The 15187-nt window shown below is 34.2% G+C and overlaps 1 protein-coding gene across 10 annotated transcripts in view; it reads left to right on the forward strand.

The window, feature by feature from the left end:
* PCDH7 (protocadherin 7) overlaps positions 1 to 15187 on the forward strand; it is a 269546-nt gene that overhangs the window by 115331 nt on the left and 139028 nt on the right. For 6 of the 10 annotated variants that reach the window (XM_038134885.1, XM_038134883.1, XM_038134889.1 and 3 more), the window contains one exon: positions 11942 to 12158. In XM_038134885.1, the coding sequence (XP_037990813.1) occupies positions 11942 to 12158 (217 nt within the window). The remainder of the gene's footprint in view (positions 1 to 11941; positions 12159 to 15187) is intronic. The other 4 variants (XM_038134881.1, XM_038134886.1, XM_038134887.1 and 1 more) reach the window with 2 other exon arrangements.

The following is a 15187-nucleotide window of genomic DNA, read 5'->3' on the forward strand; positions in this document are numbered from 1 at the left end:
TCAGAGTCTTTATGAACAATTTTGATAATGTTCTTATGATCAAAAAATATCAGTGAAAATGTGACTGACAGGGATGACTATGCAGTGACTACTAAAACTTTAGGGTTTAGTGAACCATAATTTGGACTCATCCTTCATCAGCCACATAAGAAAATGTATCGTGAATCCTTTTTTTGTCTATTTTATATATATGAGACATTCAATCAAAACCAGCCATTGATTAAGCCTAGAGTATTTTTCTTTCTACTGTCTCATTTTCAGAATGCCTTTAAGAGAATAAAGGAATATGAAATCTAGCAAATTCATGCTCCTATTAAGAAAAATTAGTGCATCTTTTTCATAAACAAACAAATAACCAATCCAAAGAAATGCCTGTGAATGTTTCCACAGCTGAGCTATGCAGAAAAGGTTTTGGAAGGGAAGCAAAAGACCTGAATATTTTAAAAGGGAATCTTTGCATCAATCTGTGGTTCTAATTGTTGAAGGACATTCTGTGTTCATCAACAGAATAAAGTATTTTTGTATAACATATTGCCATATAATGATGGTTGCCATACATGAAGTTTTATATGTCAACTTTGTTAAACTGTTGGTGCAATCAGACATATATATCCAGCCATGTTTGTAATAGAGAAGGTGCTCTCTTTTTAGTGTGAACAAGTTAGAGAATATTTCAACTAGTGTGACTATTAAAACCTCTTGATAGAAACACTCTACAAAAAACAGATCTATAAAGATTTTCCTGTGAGTAATTTGAGTTTAAATATTTTCCCTATAACTCATGCTTTTCTTTTTTCACGGTATTTTATGTGTGCATATTAATTTGACTTGTATTCAGATACTTAAGTTCTTTGATGATTTTTCCAAGTGTATCATGAAAATATTTTGAGTAATTAACTTATGTCCTTCTTTTTTGGGGCTAAATCTGAAGCTAAAGTAATTTTGACATGAAAAATGAAAATTAAGCTGCACATGTGAAAATCAAGTCCTAGGATAATAAAAGTAGTTGTATTCAAGGATTTAGTGAGGACCATGCTGTTTTTTTCTCAGACAATTGTCTCACTGGCTTCTTCAAAAGTCATGCTTTTAATATTTGGCCAGAGCATGCACTGACAAACATCTGCCAGGAAAGTTTTTATTAGACAACACAAGGTTTTTATTAGACAACACAAGCTACCATTTGTTTTAGTATCATTTCACCACCAGACTTTTGAAGGAAAAAAAAATTAAATCCAGCCTGCTCTTCTGTGACATTACACTATTTTCTCAGTAATAGTTGCATAGCAAGTTGATGGTTGTAATCTATCCCACAGGTGAATATAACAGTACTTCTTATAAAGTTGTACATACAAAGCACCTTTCACATGTTAACAACATTCTCAAATAGTTAATGAACATTTAGAGTCAAGTGCAAAGTAACTGTTTCACATTTCAGTAGTTGTAAGCAATTTGCTTTAAATAATATCGAAGGATAACTTTTAACCTACAGCAACAGTCATAGTGTTCCAGATGGCCATAGTAAAAAAGAGGCAGCAATAGCTTCATATCAGCAAGTTTATAATTTATTAATTAAAAAAACCCCCATATTTTCCTTTTGTGTATTTTGGGTATTTTTCCAACCATTAGTTTCTTATAACATAAATATCTCCTTTTAATTTTGAAATACTCACTGGGTTCAAACATTTTCTTACAAAACAGAAGAAAATGCATATCCTATTTTTTCAGTAATGCAATACTTTTAAAGTATTTTTTCTATATGAAATGCAAAAAAAAAAAAAAAAAAAAAGCAAATTAACAAATAGCCTCACATCTTTTTTCAGGAGTTTTAATTACACAAGATAGCTGTATAGATAAATATGCTTGGAGTGTAGTTCTGGACATAGGCACCGTCTGTTATTTAGTCCGTAACTACCTTTTATCATTTTCCTCTTCAATTACCTTATTCAAATGTATTTTTTCAAAAAATTCATCTGTCACAAGGAAAGTGTATGTAATCCTGATTAAAAAAAATAATGGTGGAACAAACTGTATTTTTACATCCATTCAAGTCTTCTTTTTTTTCCTACATAGTGCAATCTATACTGCTTTTCCAAATATCTAAATTCTGGAAAAAACTAATAATTTTGTCTTTCAAGGCCTTGTATTTTGAGCCTGTGGCATGTTTATTATTATAACTTGCATAGCTACGGTGTTCACCAAGATGGCATTTGTTTCATCTGGCTTGAGTGATCTCAAATTATGTAGCTAATTTAAATTCTTCAATATGTAGTGAAGAAAATTTCCATTCTATTAAAAATCTTCCAAGAAGGGATAGACTTCTAGAGTTCTGCCCTTTCATTTTTGTAGAGAAGTGTAGTTGATTGAGATTTTATGCCTGAGCTTATATTGCCTAATTTATAAAAAATGTGTCAATGCTTCAAAACTCACAATATCTTTAAATTTCAGACATTTAAGGTTAAAGAGTAATTTGGATAACTCAGGTGAATAAACAGTAAAAAAACACTGAGGACAACGTTGTAGATAAAAAAAAAAAAAAAACCACCAACAAAACATTGAGTATATTACCTAATTTTGGAAAACATTTCAACTGCAGATTTTGGAAAATATGTCATCATCAATCAATAAAATTTTGGTGACCAGTGCAAAAGTCCTTATCCCTAATCACTCAGAAAATGAATGAATCTTTGTACCTGTATTGAATATATTTACATATCTTCCCTATTAAACTGGAAATGTCTTGTTTATACATTCATATACATTTAGAATTTTATCTGATTCTTCCAGGAGTTATTGTGGAATTTTCCTAAAATTTGATGCTGTGACTCTCACATTTATATTGGGTTAGAGTCTTGTGAACAGTAACTAAAATCAAAATATTCACAATAATAATAATAATAGACCTTTTTTAACAGTGACAGAACATAGGTGAGATCTAAGACATAAAAAATTCTACTTTGAGTCAAGATATACATTAATAATTCAAAACTTTTCTGATTTCTTTATTTTTAGTTAATCATTTTTATACAGAACACTCTGTTGTATTTTTAATTTATTCAAAATATTTCATCTCAGCAGCAAGAATATTTTACATTACATAGAAGACATTACTTGTGCATCAGTGGTTTGCTAATACTAAGGCTTCATATGTTGAAAGGTTCATATATGCTTTAGCTATCTGCGTCTCATTTCAGTAGCATTCTGGCAAAGATTCCTTCGAAGACAAGCCTCTCTTTGAGCAGAGAAACAAAACCAACAGAAAGCAATTTAAAAAAATTGTCTCTGTCTACAATAGCAAATAGAATGGCTCAAGAGGAATTGATTTGAATGGTGAAACAGTGTTGGGCTCTGAGACTTATCTTCATACGATATGCATTTTGTGAAGATTCACTGCGGAGTAGCTTGTCTGATACTGTGAACTGAGCTCCTTCCAGTTCAAGATATCTAGGGAGGCTTTGGGATCATTTCCTTCTTTGGAATTTGATCCAAAAGGGTCGAATATATTTGCTTCTTGATACTTCTTCCAAGGATAGCAAAGTACAAACTTGGGGGTGATAAGGAGATTCATTTCTGTAGTCCATACCTTGGGTGAACTAAAATATTTTGTAAATTACTTATGAAATGGGTTTATAAAGGCTTTCCTCCATTCCAGGGCTGGTTCGTGCCTGGTAACCAGGTTTAAGTATATTCTTTTGTCTTTCTGCACATTAAATTATTTAATAATATTCCAAATTCAAGAATAGATGATGATGTTCTCAACCCAAACATTTGGGTGATTGAGCTGGTAAGATGGAAATTAGGGTTTTGTTTGTTTTCAGCCAGTTAAAGTCTTTAGTGAAACAGCATAGCAAAGATAAAGATTTCTCACGCTGAGAGACAAAACACTCTGTGAGCTAATATCCCTGAAGTAGTTTCAGCAGCATATTCTCTGCTGAAAACCAAAGAAAACAAAACAAACCCCTCCAGGAAAGAAAGGCTCCCCAAATATTTCAGCAAAAGATAATATCACAGAAAAGTTTGAGAGAACGTAAGCCAAGAATGTGAAAGTGTAAACAGTGAATAGTACCAGATATGGGATGCTTAGCTAAAAGAAGGCTTTTATAGTGTTTTAATAATAGATTTGAGTCAAAGAAGCGTTCAGAAAATTTCAAGGGAAATTATTAGAAAGAGTAGAATATTGGAATATTATGCATTGTGTTCAGAAAAAAATGCTAGATACACTGAATTTCTGTTTAGTCTTCATGAAAGATGTAGGAAAACCTTCTGTTTTAAGAAAATTGAAAGAGATATGATAAAAATCTTAATTCATGTTGTAATTGGTCTTGGTAAGAGAAAATGCTACTTCATCCATTTAATTTTGCAGCAGAATAATAGGAGAGCACTTCAGCGTCATAGATGCTTTGTGTTTATAATTTTCAAACAATTGGACACAGAAGTGATAACAAAAATACATTTTATGAGCAGTCAAAAGAGTATGCTAAAATTATTTTGACTGTCTCTAATGCAGATTCTCATTTATTCTTGGTTTTTTTATGCTCACACTTCAATAGCTAGCAAGAGCTGTTGTGATATGCTAACAATATTGGCCTACAAGACTTCTAAGATTTTGTCTAAATTTTCTAAACGAGATTGTGTGTTGTATTTTGATATGAAGATTCTCACTCAGAAGAGTATTGGATCTTTGAAAGTATCTTTGAGTAAGACATGTTCTTCATATTATTGGTTCTTTGGTGATATTCACTGAAATAAAGGAATGCCTTTTACTTGTTTACTTAGAGACAAAAATTATTAGGAATTTACTTAATGAGTTCACCTCGGTGAATAAAAATAATTTTGGCCTGCTCAGAAGTCCTTGTTGCAATTCAGAAAGGGAAGTTTGGATAACAGAAAACAAAATATATTTGAAAAAAAGCACTAAACCTAAAAGTAAAAAAGTATGTTTTAATGTTACACTATGATGTTCTCAATGTAAAATGAATGATGAAATATTATCCCTAAATAGCAGATCTTAACATGTAGCCTTGGGCTTAAAAAAATAGATATTAGTGGATGTGTATTTCAACTTCATACAGAACAAAAAAAATGCACTTCTGGTTCATGACCAGAATACCAGTCCTGCAAGAAAAGTTAATAAAAGTGAAACTGAAAGAAATGAAAATAAGCTAATTACAGTTCATCACAGGCAACGTCTGCTGCAGAGCTGTAATATCAAAATATTTTTTTTTATTTAAGTCTTGTTTAAAGCTACAATTCGCACTGCATTTGGCTAAATATAAAAAAAAATTAAAAATAATTTTTCTTATCAGCATCTTTCTCCTCTTTTAGCCTGCTACTCTTATAAAAGTCTCAGGTGTTTTAATCTCCCCATTGAAAAAATAATGCCTGTTTAATTTAATTTCCTGCCACTTTTATATTAACTACAATAACAGAAGTTTAGAACTGTAGAAATAAGTGATTTGAATAGGGAAAAGAGTTGTGTGGGTTGAAACTATTCATGCAGAATAGGAATCATTCATTAATATTTTGTTTGTCTTCCAACAAGCTTCCAGCAATTAAGAATGAATAGAAAGAAAAGGATAATGACATGTTGTATCAAAATTCAAGCACTAAAGAAACACTTTGAATTTATGTGATCGGTTGATGCATCTCTTCTGCCTGTTTTTCAGATCTACACTATACGCACCTCAGAGTCACTGTATTAGTCGTACAATCTGCTTGACATTGATTGACTTTCTGAAGCTAACAGGAATTATAATATTATTTAGGCCTGACTCATCACCATTGCTTTAATGCTTGGTACAAAGAGAAAATACAGAAATTCCATTGAAACTTAAGAGATACCGCCTTTATTGTTAGAGTTGAAAAACTGCAGAACATCATTGCTTAGAAAGGCCATGGAGTTCTCCATTCTCGAAGATAGGATACTAAAAACCTGACTGATCAGAACCCTAGGCAAAGTGCTCTATCCGACTCTACTTTGAGCAGAAGAGTTGGACTAAATGATCTCCAGCTAGCTCTTAGGCTACCTTAAATTTCTACAAATACCCCAAGATATCATACATTGTTAAAGTGGAAAGTTATCTGCTTTGAAAGTCAGGGAAAAATAAGAACCTTAATTCCTAATGTTCCAGGGGTTTGGATAATGTCCAAGCCAATGACATATAAACTGGTAGAAATACTTGTAGAAATACAGCTTGCTTTACCTTGCTATACTAAACATTCTGCTATACAGTTTAGGCTAATTTTTTTATGCTTCGCTACACGTTAAGTTGCATCTTGGACTGCATTTTCCAGTTGATTAAAATGTTTTCAGTCCTTATGATTTTGCAATGTAGGTATTGTGACCACAGGAAGGCCTGGGAGCCTGACTGTTGTCCAAATGTTAAGTAATTAAGACAATTTAGTGCGCACATTTTATACACAGAATAAGTTGTGGAGTAATTGGCTGAGAAATGATTGATGGTTGCAAGCCCTTAAACAATTAAACGTAAAAAAGGTTTACTCTGCCACCCCGCTACTGCAGTCCAAATGCACCAACATTTTTGAACAATGTTTATAATGTTGATAGCTACTGATATACAGAAACCATGAAAGAATATAACCCATGAGCAATGTGAATTATCAGGAATTACCATGCAAAACTTCAAACTTTGGGATATGAAAAATAAATCTCTCTCATAATGGTGAAAAAGTGTCACGATTAAGACTTGTGGAGCTATATGGATATATTGCTTTTTACCAAGCCTAGCCAAACTCTGTCCCTAATCTCAACCTCCAAAACTAGGGTTCTTCATGTATTGAAAATATAATTTCAGTTTCCATCTTGGATAGGGATGAATGATTTAATACAGGTTAAGATAAACTCTGTACCATAGAATAAGTTAATAGAGCTCAGTTACTACAGATAGCAGGAAGTGTATGTCTTTGGAGTTGCAGTGTTTTTGTGTTTTTTGCTCTATGGATGAGTGGAAAGGAAACTATCCCCTTTAAGAAACACAGATGAAACAAGGAAGAAATGGAGATTTATCACTGAGGTATAATGCAAAGTGTGTCTTTTTTCTGTGATCTGTTCACCTCCAAGATCACATACAATTAGGAAGGACTTCATATGTTCTCAGAAAAGATAACAGTTTTCTGAGGGTGAAAATTATCAAACCTACAGTCTTCTTATTAAACTTATGGTTTTCTTAATAAACCTGAATATTGTAAGTCCCTACCAAAGGACTAATAAAAACCTAAGGTTGCCTTTTTGCTGGGATAGACAAATTGAACAATTGTGGACTTCTTTGGGTAAAAGTTCCTGGACCATGTTGATTCACAGTGGTGGCAGATGCAGCTGTGTTAATGTGGTGCATTGAAAATCAATAAAGCTAAACATAACGCTGTCCCCACTTAGGTCGGTGCCTTAATTTGTCAGCACTTAGATGACGCATTGCAGCTGACCTGAAGCTGCCCCCTAAACTCAATTGGCCTAGAAGAAAACAAGTCCCTGGATAAGGCAGGGATAGGTTGCATTCAAACCCAAGCAGAGACCTCAGCCAACCCTGCTCAAGCTTAGATGCAGATACACCGCTGGCCAGAGGGCTGGGCGGAGCAAGGTCCCATCCAGTCAGCTATCTGAGCCCGGGAAATCCAAAACCCCTGTAGAAAGGGCAGCCAGATTAAACTAATTGCTGTTTGCTGAGGACTCAGCGTTGTGTTCTGGAGGCCTGTGGGTCTGCAAGACTTCTGGGCTATTTCCTGGAAGAATGTCGCCTAGAACTTTAATCTCTCCCCTGGACCCCTGTGACATGCTGTCAATCAACCCCAGTGCCACTCCCCCTGTTGGCCTGTTGGCTGTTCAACTGCCTGTTAACCATATTTGGTCAAGGTTCTAGCAGTTTCTTTGTTGTTTGTGCCCTCATTGGTACCCTGTCTGTTTAGCCTTGTGTTTCCCTATTGGTCACTGTAGTCCTTTCCCTGCTCACACCTTCAGGTGATTGATTGTTGCTGTTGGCTCCACCCCTTTATACCACTATATAGTCCTGGACCCTCTACTCTCCCTGTCTTTGTCCCTGGACCCTTTCAGAGTGTAGGTGAAATAAACTACCACTGGAAACCTATACAGAGACCCTTCCTGCTTCTGCTATCTTAGATAACCAGCTGCTGTGTGTGAGTGTGGTATTTGCTGTGTGCTTGGTGGAGTGCTCTCCTCGTGGGGATGCTTCAGGAAGGTTGCAGCAATCTACCATCTGCCCGCACTGCAACATCATGTCATGTGTCTGTCACCAACCCACAACTCCACAGAACACTTGGAAATTTCTCATGTCCATTTTTCTGAGAAATTACTGGTGTAATTTTATAATTATTAGAACAAAATTTAGTATATAGTCTGTCTTCGCTTGTTAAAGTAGAGCTTACTATCCTTGTTTTTTTCATGGCAATAAATACATAACAAGACCAGCATTTTACCAATAAATTTTTGTAAGTATTAATGTTGGTATTCATCGTTTTTCCTTCTTTTTTGTGCCACTAATATGCAGTTTTATGTCAAACCTCAACTGTTTTACAGATTAGGATATAAATGAAGATTAGAGTATATGAAGAAAGTTCTTGGTTTTGGAGGGGTCTTATTGCTTTCATAGAAACTAATGTGTAAGTGGTACTTATTATGTGTTAGTATTCTGGTGTTCATAACTAAGTTCATAGGGATTTAAACTCATTTAACTTAAATGCTCTTATTAGTAACAATTAAAGGACTAATATGAGTTTCATGAACAGTATACCTGCATATACATGAACAGTATACATGTATATACAGGGTTGTTTCAGAGGCATTTTAGAACAACCTCATTCTGCTGTGTTTTTATCAACTTTATCTCTATGTCCTAGTTTCTTGCGTGTAAAAATGAGGTGCCATAATCCATTTTGCCCCAATATTCCAAGTATATAAAACTCAGTATCTTTTATAACTGGTAGTTCTGCCCTGAGAAATGTTTATCCAGACTACACTGTCTAAACTATATGGTAATTTACATATCAGAGATGGTGACATTTGGGAAAGAGTCAAATGCAATACAGATATTTATTTTTTTTTTTGTTCTCAAAATTATTTATGTTAATCACATAGAATGTTTCTAACTATGCAGGTAACAGACATATATTATAGTCCAAGTCTATGTCATTTATTGGAAAAGGACAGGCCATGATGTTATTCCATAAAGCCAGATGCATTCAAAATTTACAATACGTTTGCCTGAGAAGGTCTGGTTCTCAAAGGTAATGCAATAGAAAGGTCAGAACTCTGATGTTTATACTGAAAGTAGAAGTGCAATAAATCCTGCAAAATAACCATTAACATGGACATCATTCTTTCAGAAAGAATTTTATCATCATTATGTCATTCTCATTGATATTCTGTGGAAAGGGCTGAACTGGCTCCACTGAACTGAATACTCTGTGTGTTAGTTTTGAGTTAGATAATTCCTATTCAGTACAGCACTTGAGAGAAAAGCAAGATTAACACCCAGATCTGTCTAAAAACTTTTAATAACAACTTAGTAAAATTTCTTTTAGTTTCAAGTATATGTAGTGGTGTTCTTAGGGAATTTTCAGTCTCAGCTATAAAACAGCCCAACTTTGCATCTGTCACATCTCTTCCCTACATGCCAATTAGGTAAGGCATATAGCTTTCAAAGAATATCTGAAAATGAACAGGATGCTCCTGAATCTTTTATAGCTTGTTCCAGAACTTATTTTAGATAACTTTGCTATTACTCTTGTGGTAGCCACAGATGTGATAAAAAGGTGTTCACTTCTTGTGATCTAGTTGAGTCTGATTTCCAAGAAATCAATAAGAAATGGAACATAAAGTTCCAAATATTTGATGGCTTTTTTTTTTTTTTTTCTAATTCCCATTTTAAGTTACATCACTGCTCTTGCAGGAACTGTAGATGATGCAAAGCCCTTCTGGTGTTGAGGAATACAGTCAGTGTAGGTAGCTTAGTGAGCAGCTGCTGTGGGAGCTCTGGGTGTTAGGAGCCCCAGGCAAGAGGTGATGGACTGCTAACCCTTTGCATAATAAAGTGCATGGGGACCTGTGCCCATCCAGGTGACCAGACACTCATGGAAGAAGCTGAAGAGCCCAAGACTTCCATGCGCTTAGACTATGAAAGCATAAAAGCCCAGGATTTTCTCTGTTCAGGGTCCCTCCCAGAGGTACCAGCTCAAGCTGTTACTTTTTTATATGGCTATTGCATCAAGACTAAATTATTTTAAGGATTGAGACATCTGAGACTCTGCTATAGGAAATTTGGGGTCGAGCCAGTAAGGAAACCTAGTATGACTGTGTGACTTTGATGTGTGTAGATGCCAAAGGGCCTCTCTCCCAGTCCAGCTGATCCAAATGTGACTGCCAGAATAGTGTGATATTCAGGAATAATCTATGGGATGATCTAAGTGAATTCAAATCTCTGAGATTCACAGTTTGTGTAATTGGTCCATAACTAAGTAATAATTGATGTATAGTTACAGATTACAGAATCTCATTGCATGAAGTTTTGGTCCATCAAACTATTACAGTAAAGTATTTCTGGTAACTCTCACCTGTTTAAGCTTTTGAGCTACTCATGCCAGGAAGGTTTAGCATTATATTTGTTGTCCAGCCTGTCTACCATCAGCACTAACTACCTTGGTATCTTCAAAGTTTTGTACCCTCAAAAGAATTTTGTACCCTCAAAATGAAACTACCTCCACCTACCCCTCTACTTGTAAACCTGATGTGGACTTCTGTTCTTCAGGGCTTGTGTGAGTGGTTGTAGTTGCTGTTGTCTCCCTTCTGGCTTGCATATATATTTCCATCCTATATGACTACAGCCTCATTCTAGCACAGGGCTTGAAACACATCTGAATCCGAAGGACAGCACTGTCAGACACCCCATTTTAAACTCAGGAAAATTTGTGTGGAGTCTTAAAAAATGAATCCATTGGTGTTTTTTTCAGAAGGTGCTTTCTAGAACAACAGACATTTTCTGCAGTTTTGTCTCTAAAATGTATCATTAAATTATTTTAACTGAATCATTGCTGCTTGAGAGTAGTTTAAATCCTAAGAGAATCCCCTAACTTTTCATTGAAAATCCCGCATGTCCTCAGCATCCTCTGAAATGTGAAGGATTGACTCTTCCATTTCCTGGGGTTCTCATTGGTGCCAGGGTTCAGCATGTAGGCTTCCAGAGCAACAGCAATATCTGTCATTTTGAATGAATACAAATCTCTAACAATCCATGTTTGTACAGTCCCAGTGGAAGCATGTTGTGTCAGCTGTGCTTGCGGTACTTTAAAGGCTTTATTAAGTCAACTGGCAACACACCCTGTCTCCAGGCACTGGCTTTTATGGCAAAGGACCTAAGAGACTTTTTTGTCCCTTTCCTTTTTTTTTTTTCTGTTTTTTTCCCCCCTCCTTTCCCATGTTAAGTAGCTGTCAGAAACACAGGTAGTGATTTTATAGGAATGTTATGGGTGTGTTGCTATGTTCATAATACCCACAATATAGGTTACAGATGAACACTTTTACCCACCCACACAACCTTACACATACATGTGCACACACTGTCAAGTACCTTTATACAGTCTGACATTAATTCTGATCAACTTATTACTACTGATTGATAGAGAAGCTGTACAAAATTTATAAATAATTATAACCAGCTCTCTTGGCCCTTGTAGCCATTTGAAAGGAGGTGATGATAAACTGTGTGAAGGTTCTGACCACATATTACAGTAAAATTCCATGCATACTCTGTCCAGTGGCCTTTTATGTAAGAACTGTACTTTCTGTTTGCTTTAATGTAGACAAAATTGCTTAATTGGTAAATGTTAAAATATTAGTTTGCTTAAGTCATATTTTGAGAATCAGTTGTTCAAAGACTGAACCTTGCAGTGACATTCAGAATCTTTTCTCTTGCAGCCATTTCGTAGAGTGACGTTTTCTGTTGTGAGTCAGCCTCAGGACCCGCATCAAGGGTCATTGCAGAGTTGCTATGACAGCGGTCTGGAGGAGTCAGAAACACCAAGCAGTAAGAGTTCATCAGGGCCAAGACTGGGTGCCCTTCCACTCCCAGAGGACAACTACGAAAGGACTACGCCGGATGGCAGTGTTGGTGAGGCAGAGCATATGGAAAATGGTAGGGGCAAACACAACATTCACACACATAATCTCACTAGCAAGTGATACTAAGTAGACTTTTGAAAGGTCAGTCCAAAAACATAAATAAATATCTTAAATAATTAATATTGTAATTATTTGATCTTAAATTTGTTAAAAGGCAGGTATACAAAATAATGGAACATAACACCACTAATTAAACCAGCTTTTATTTATTTTTTTTTACATTACTTAAAAATCTATACTGCAGAAGCAGTTAAAACACTGAAAAAAATATCAGTAGAGGTCCGGGGAAATGGTAATTGAATAAAATTATATACTTTTCATTTTAGATAAAGACCATAAAGGACATATATATCCTCATTTCCTTCCATTTTTGACTCAAAACCTACTTAGGAAATTTCCCAGAATGTGATATATACAGCATCAGGAAAAGAAAATAACATTTTAAAACCCCACTCAAGAGAATTCTCTTTTTCCCAAAAACATTGTATAGACTGTTTTCAAAATAAAACACAATGTCAGGTCCATTCCTCATTATTCAGAATAGAAGAATATTACTTTCCTTTTCTTCACACTTTATTTTGGACAACATTTTATAACATTTCATTTAAATTCAGGGTCCATTCATGTGGAAGGGGAAAATGCTAAGTAATCATTTATTCCATAGTGATTCTTCTATTATTAGAAACCAAAAAATGTTAGTATAAGTCTCAGGTCAAGTTGTTTTTTCTTTCTATCTAAAACTATTCAGGATTAAAAACCCAAAAAGACTTATTAATTTTGAAATGTATTTTATTAACCACAAATATTTCACTGTTCTCCACTTTTTGTCCTTGATCTAAAGTTTTATGAAGTCAGAGACTGACTTCATTGTATTTTCATTTGCCCACAAACAACAAAGTAAATTAATACATGTCAAAAATTTCTTTGATAACCAAAGGAATAATGGGTTTTCTAATTCAATTGTAATAGGTGGGTACATGCAAGAAGGGTGGTGAATTTTTTTGTTCTAGAATTAATTAATTAGTTTGGCTAAGTGCATGTTAGTTTTTCAGAGATTGCAATACTGAATAATTGTTCTTGGGGTTTTGTCTTATCTGAGATAGACATGTCAACCCATTAAAACTATGTTATTTTTCATGGTAAGATATTTCCAAATCTATTCTATTGCTGAAGAATGGCTACAGCAGTCTACGTATGCTTGAACTGTATATCCCAATAGCAAAAAAAAATTAATTGACTAAAAAGGAAGACAGTGGTATGCATCTAAAGTTATATTAGGTTATATATGTTTATACATTTGCATTTATATATTTTCCTTGGTTGTTTACATGAATATATTTGTTTATATTTCATTTTTATGGGGATGTGGTAGGGGGAAAAAATGATAATGGTATTACTGGAAAAAATGTCAGAAAAAAAGCTTATAGAGTTTGTGCCTAAACTGGGCTGATTATTTTATTGTCTGTTTCATAGTGAGATTTTGTGGTTAGGATGATAAAATTAAACAACTTCTCAATTCACTTGGACGTCCAGAAATGTACAGAATATGTAGACATTAAATTCTGAATTCAGAAAGTATTTTAAAATAAGATATGCATGATCCATGCTGGAGAAACTGTAGAATCAGAAATTAATAAAATTTTTAATGTATTTGGTAGCCCATGAAAAAGAAAAGCACACAAACTGAAGTGCAATTGAAAACGAAAAGTGCTTGAGCAGTGTCATAAGTTAAAGCAAAATAGTTTAATTTTTCATATTGATACAAAAACTGGAATTGCATTCTAATAACTAAAATATTTTAGATGCTTCTTTTTTTGAAAATAGTTTATTTTATATTTGGTAGGATGAATTTCTTGGATTTAGTTTTGAAAATAGTATTCTAAAATTAATAGATAGAAACATAGAGGTAGATAAATAAATTAGTTCATGATGAATGAACAAAACGTCTCTATTAAAAAATTTTGCATGGTAAGACATGCATAGAATCAGGATTTCCTCCTTCTTTATAAAACCTTGAACAGAGACCTTTAAAAACTGGGTGATATTGCGGTGAAAATTACACTGTACAGATTTCTGGATTTTGCTGTCACGTTTTAAAAACAAGATTTCAACAGTGGCATGTCATCTACCTCCAGAAATTTATGTTAACAATAACCTACAAATAATGATGGAACAGCATGAAATGTACTTTTGTTCCTTCATATATGTATTACCTGATATTTGAGGGAGAGTTTTCTGTCATATGATTCTTAAGTCCACTTGTATTTTAACTATTGAATTGTTTAAATTCTGATAATGTAGTCTTCAATATTAATGGATCATTCTGACAGAAATAGAATCCAAATTGAAGTCTGTCAAGCGCTCATTTGTCACATTTAATTGGAATCTAGGTAATCTGCAGTGTTTGGCTAGGTTAGGTTTTAATCAGGATTTATGCTGGATTTTTATGAAGATTTTTCATGGAAACAGCATTTTGGAAGTGATCTTGGTTATTAATTTTCACTTCAAATATTTACCATTTAATTTCAGTTGGTGTAAAACAATGCAGTTATAACTAATTGCTTTGGATTTCCTTTCATTTTAGAATTTGAGATAATAATCTTCAGCAGAGTACATGAAACCTTCCAATATGTTTCCTTCTTCTTGTTTTTTTCAAGCCTAGATGACTGAGTGAAAAAAAGTAATCTTTATAGCTATGGCAAATTTGAGAGGTTTAGCTCACAGGCAGAGTATATAAGAAATTAAACTTTCTGTTTGCTGTTACGAGTTTCTTTACATTTTCTTAGTTGAGAATAAAACACTGGAAAAGTGGAAAAAACGGATAAGGGGGTTGATTTTCTTAGAATATGGTGAACATTGCCCACCAGCCTACATGACTGTCAGATGTAGATTGAAGTTTTATTCTGCTGATTAGCTGTGGTGTCAGATGTGGGAGAAAAAAGAAAAAAAATGCTAGCAGATTGACTGTGAAAATTCAGTATGCAGAGATCTTGTTAATTAGTAAAATCTGCAGAACCAAAAGTAACTTCTGAGTTAATTTAT

This window comes from Motacilla alba, chromosome 4 (assembly GCF_015832195.1).
Source record: "Motacilla alba alba isolate MOTALB_02 chromosome 4, Motacilla_alba_V1.0_pri, whole genome shotgun sequence".
NCBI lineage: Eukaryota > Metazoa > Chordata > Aves > Passeriformes > Motacillidae > Motacilla > Motacilla alba.